General features: G+C 40.4%; 1 protein-coding gene across 1 annotated transcript; it reads left to right on the forward strand.

Annotated features, from left to right (window-relative positions):
- The first annotated feature begins 2,176 nt into the window (after window positions 1–2,176).
- Window positions 2,177–5,562, forward strand: NPVF (neuropeptide VF precursor). The gene is made up of 3 exons (XM_082193604.1): window positions 2,177–2,339; window positions 3,942–4,324; window positions 5,068–5,562. The coding sequence occupies exons 1-3, from the start codon at window positions 2,211–2,213 to the stop codon at window positions 5,153–5,155; spliced, it is 600 nt and encodes a 199-aa protein (XP_082049730.1). The 5' UTR covers window positions 2,177–2,210; the 3' UTR covers window positions 5,156–5,562.

Consider the following 5,562-nt stretch of genomic DNA (forward strand, 5'->3'; position numbering starts at 1 on the left):
GCATTTTTAAGACCAAAGAAATATCAAACACAGTTCAGTAAGAAGGCTGCATACATAGAATGTATGAAAAATGACTGGGCCAATTCTTCAATGAAAAAATGTATGCATTTTTAAATCATGCTATTTCAAAATGAGCCATAAAATAGGTCATTACATACTGGGGCAAAATGAATATGCAATGAATTATTCATCTTTATGGAAATCCTTCGATACTTATTGGTGACATGAGTCATGTAATGCATATCCTTTTTGCACAATGCGCTGTTAATAATGAATAAGGATTTATCATTATATTATTATATGAAATGCAACGAACAATATTAAAACCTGCTCTTCCGCTGGAATCAAGTGATTTACGGCACACTGACGGATTCGCTTAGAAGACAGAGTTGCTCTTTTCATTACTACTGATCAGATTTTCATGCCATTTAATATGAAAGCATGCATTCCTCCAGGCCAAGAGTTCATCACAGCATTTGAGTTTCCTGCATGGCCCTCATTCATTGCAATGGAACCTACATGGGAGCAGAAAGTTATCCCTCAATGCAGCTGACATCAGCAAACAGATATTGCCACTTGTTGCACAGTAGTCAAATAAAGAAGAATTTGTTTAATACCCATCAGGTTTTGAGCTCAGATATCATTACACTTTTTATTTAATAAAACACAATAAATTATATATTAGCAAGTAATCTTACAGAAGATACGATACCCTGCAAAATAGTTTCCAATATGTAACAGTTGGACTGAGTGTTGGGATAGGACCTGGGAGAGCAGGGATTGAATCCCCACTCAGCCATGTAGCTCACCGGGTGACCTTGGTCCACTTACCATCTCTTATCCTAACCTACCTCACAGGAGGGGATGTGGGTGGCACTGTGGTCTAAACCACTGAGCCTCTTGGGCTTGCTGATCAGAAGGTTGGCAGTTAGAATCCCTGAAATGGGGTGAGCTCCCGTTGCTCTGTCCCAGCTCCTGCCAACCTAGCAGTTCAAAAGCACACCAGTGCAGTAAAATAAATAGGTGCTGCTGCAGCGGGAAGGTAAACGGCGTTTCTGTACGCTCTGGTTTCCATCACAGTGTTCTGTTGCACCAGAAGCGATTGGCCACATGACCCAGAAAGCTGTCTGTGGACAAACACCAGCTGAAAAGTGAGATCAGTGCCGCAACCCCATAGTCACCTTTGACTGGACTTAACCATCCAGGGGTCCTTTACCTTGACCTACCTCAAAAGGTTGCAAGGATGAAATGAGGAGGATAACCATGTACAGTGGTACCTCGGGTTAAGTACTTAATTCGTTCCAAAGGTCTGTTCTTAACCTGAAACTGGTCTTAACCTGAAGCACCACTTTAGCTAATGGGGCCTCCTGCTGCTGCCGCACCTCTGGAGCACAATTTCTGTGCTCATCCTGAAGCAAAGTTCTTAACCTGAAGCACTATTTCTGGGTTAGTGGAGTCTGTAACCTGAAGCGTATGTAACCTGAAGCGTATGTAACCCGAGGTACCACTGTACATCACCTTGAGATCCTTGGAAGCTAAAGGTGCTCTATAAATGTAAACGTACCTTTACCTTACCTTTACCTATAACAAATACAATTGCTATAGAAGTGTTTAATAATGCCCAGGGTGGAATCCAGAATGGCAAACTACACCTTTAAAGCACATTCAAAACACATTTCCATCCTCAAAGAATTCTGGGCAGTGAGGTTTACTGCGCACAGAGCTACTGTTCCCAACAACCCAGTAAGGCAGTCTGTTTCCAATGGTGCACCTCTAAGAAGAAACAAACTCCCACAGACTTGGGAGAATGGCATTTCATTTTCAAGCACTGATGACTGAGGCTGATGCAAGAACAGAGTGGTTTTGTTTCAAATGTGGTAATTAAGCGTAAGGTCTTGCTCCAGATTATTGTAGCCCTAATTAAAGCTCTTTAATAGGCAAGGGAAATATTTGGTAATGCCATCTGCATTTCTTGACCAGAAACACTTTTGTTTAAACAAGTTCACAAAACAAATTCTCTGCATACTTCCCATACATAATTAACATCACATTTCTAATTCATATTAAAATGAAGATGTTTGGAATCGGTGTCATGGTAAGATTTTTATTTTTTTGGTTGCCTGATAGTATAAAAAGATGCCACTTTTTCTGCTGTCCAGATTTGGATCTCTGATGTAAATACGATCTAGGAGAACTGAAAATTATTTCAAATGAACAGATTAATCTTATTTACTTTAGCTACATGTTTGCTTTTAGCCTCAAAGACCTTCTGCCGTGATGAATCGGTGATGACCAGCTTGCAGAGCAGAGAAGAATACAGTGATGATAACTATTCCGAGGTAAGAAATTTACTGACATAATATTATCCTTTAAGAACTGTGTTTGCACTGCTGTTGGTACATAAAGAGGTTGACAGAGAAAATGTTGAAACAGCATATGTGTGGATCAATCAGGGCCGGCCCAAGGCATTTTGGCACCTGAGGTGAATCAGAAAATTGCGCCCCTCCAAGAATCGTACCTCGGGTTAAGAACTTAATTTGTTCTGGAGGTCTGTTCTTAATCTGAAACTGTTCTTAACCTGAGGTACTACTTTAGCTAATGGGGCCTCCTGCTGCCGCACACACACACACAACACAATTTTATATTTTATCAACCTCCTATCTTCATCTTCAGTTCACAGAGATCCATGTCTTCCCAGCTCCCACCTGGGACAGCTCCCATCTTTCTCAACCTCACACCCTGAGAAAAACCAGTCTATTCTGCCTCTCTCACAAATCTCTTCTACCAATCTTCTCTCTTTATGTATCTTCAGATCATATCATATCATTCATATCATGCTTATAAGCAATGTGATTTAATATTAATAAAATACTATCAAAAACTAAGTAAGAAAAAAGAAAGAAAGAGAGAAAAAGAGGTACTTCTTCTCTTCTATCTGTCAATTAAATAGAATACAGTTATTTCCAATATTTAGCAGATACACTCCAGAATAGCTCCTAGCTGTAGGTGGTATACAGCTTTTTGCCATCTGCTAATGGTACTACTTCAAATTCCCTTTGCAGGCCTCCAGCATCTCCAGTTCTGACACTCAATCAGTCTAATATGACTCTTCCTTTATTGTTATTTCCAATTGTCCCCAAATTAATATTTATCCAGGTTCTTGTGAGATACTTCTTTTTGTGAGTTCCAGCACATCTCATTAAAATGAGAGTCTGCATTTATTTGCCTGTTACTTATTCAATAAATCATAACCTTGTGCTTTTCTCTCCTGGAAAATAAGCTCCATCTCTGATGTTAGTCATCAAGGTAGAAATTATCCATCAGACATTACTTAGCAGGATGGTTTCACCTTCCTGGTGTCTGTGACAAAAAATCTGGCCAGTTCCAGCCAGTTGGCTATTTTTTAAAAGGATTAGACTAGGAAAGGGGATTGGTAATAAAGCCAAGGATATTAGCCAACACCGGGGTAAGTGCACAGCCAATCTGAAGGTAAGACCACTTCAGAATGAATTGAGTACAGTGGTACCTCGATTTAAGAACAGTCCGGTTTAAGAACGATTTGGTTTACAAACTCCGCAAAACCAGAAATAGTGTCTTGGTTTGAGAACTTTACCTCAGTCTAAGAACGGAAGCTGAACGGTGGAAGGGCACTGGTGGCGGGAGGCCTCATTAGGGAAAGAGCACCTCAGTTTAAGAACAGTTTTGGTTTAAGAACGGACTTCCGGAAGGGATTAAGTTTGTAAACCGAGGTACCACTGTATTTGACTCCCCCTCCCCCAACTACACTTGAAGTGTTCTCACTCTCCACAGAAAAAATTGAGACTGGCAGAGAGTCAAGACTTGGAGAGGGCCAAAGCCTAATCAGAATCACACTTAATTACCAGCATGTAACCAGTATATTAATCGCCTTGAAGTTGTGTTATTGTTTTTTCCTCTTTTAGTCTAGTGAAGACATCATAGAAGAAAATCAGAGAAGCCTGAACCTTGAAGAACTGGAGGATTGGGGGCTGAAGAACATCGTTAAGATGAGGACGCCCACCACGAAGAAGGTGCCCAACTCAGCTGCGAATTTGCCCCTGAGGTTTGGCAGAAACTTTCAGGAAGAGAGAAGCATCAAGCCTTCAGCAAACCTGCCTCTCCGGTTCGGAAGGGCGTCTGCCGTAAGCCTTGCTCGGCACACCCTTCCTTTGTCACAAAGATCTGAGAGAGCTCCTTCGGTTCAAAGTTCCTTCCACTCTCCCGCCAACTTGCCACAAAGATTCGGGACGTCGCTTCTCTTCAGTCTGCCTCAAGTGGCCAAAGACCCTGACCAAGGCAATAACAAGTAAATAAATTTAAATCCATTGTTTTATTCAAGTGCTGAACGCTCTGTGGCAGCCTTCCATGATCTGAACAACACTTCCCACCAGTCACAGATTGTGTGTCCATGATGAAGTCCAAAACAGCTGAAGGGAACCAGGTCATAGAAAGCTGCTTTAAGTGTTATTCATTCAACAAACAACTTCTAAGCCCAACCTCATTACCAATCTGAATTGATGTAATAATATACCATTATGAATTTGCCAGGTCAATGTGAATAAAATATTCCCTGGAAGTCCAAGTATGTCCTTTGTGGCTTGAGAAAATCTTAACAGACCTGCCGTCTGAACTTGAAGGAGGAAAGTATGATGGAGAGAGATGTGACATTTTTAAAGCACTCTGGAAGCATCCTCTCTGCATTTGATAAAAAATTATCTTTCCTCTCCAAAGTCAAGCTCTAGAGTTGTGCCGAAAAATTCTCCTGCATTATATTTCAACCATTCTCTATCAATTCTCCATCATCCAATTCTCCATTCTCCATCACCAAAACCCAAAAATAATAATTAGACATTTCATACAATTCAAAACACATTTTTGGAATGGGGTGGTGGAGAGGATTTTTTTTTAAGCATTTGAATGGTACCCTTGAAAAGCACATTTAATTTGAAGAATGATCCAGAGGGTGGTGAAGGGCTCTTTCCTTTACATCCATCCACATTTGAATCATTGGTGCCGCTGAATCATTCATGGTTGATTCTTTCTTTTCAGATTTGGCCATTTACACAATAATATGAAAAGGGAATCTGATGATGAAGAGGCAAGACTCTGGAAGGTTCTGGGTGAATTTCCGTTCTAAAAGGCAATACAACGAAAGAGAAAGAAAGGGGCCATTTTTTAAAAAAAAGCCACCAGTCTTCAAATCATGATTTCCATCAGGAGGCATTTATAGACTGGTGATGGTGGCTGTTGTGCTAGTTTGCTTCCATATCTGTGCTGCGGGTTTCAATCTCTCTTGTACTCTGTACCATTGGTGTCAATTGTAAATAGCATATAGTAGTATTGTATGTAGCTGAAAACAGTGTCAGCAAAATAAAAAAAAGTCACCACAAGAAATCTACCTTGTAACCAAAGTGGCTGAAAAGTCATGCAGAAATAAACAGGTTTGGGGCTTGCTTCTATAAAAGCTGTGCAGAAGAAAATGTACAAAAGGATTGGAATCTTTTTCCTGATTCCTGTGGATGAAGAAATCCGTAAAAATAAATA

The sequence above is a fragment of the Podarcis vaucheri genome (genome assembly GCF_965113315.1).
Source record: "Podarcis vaucheri genome assembly, chromosome: 12".
Taxonomy (NCBI): Eukaryota; Metazoa; Chordata; class Lepidosauria; order Squamata; family Lacertidae; genus Podarcis; species Podarcis vaucheri.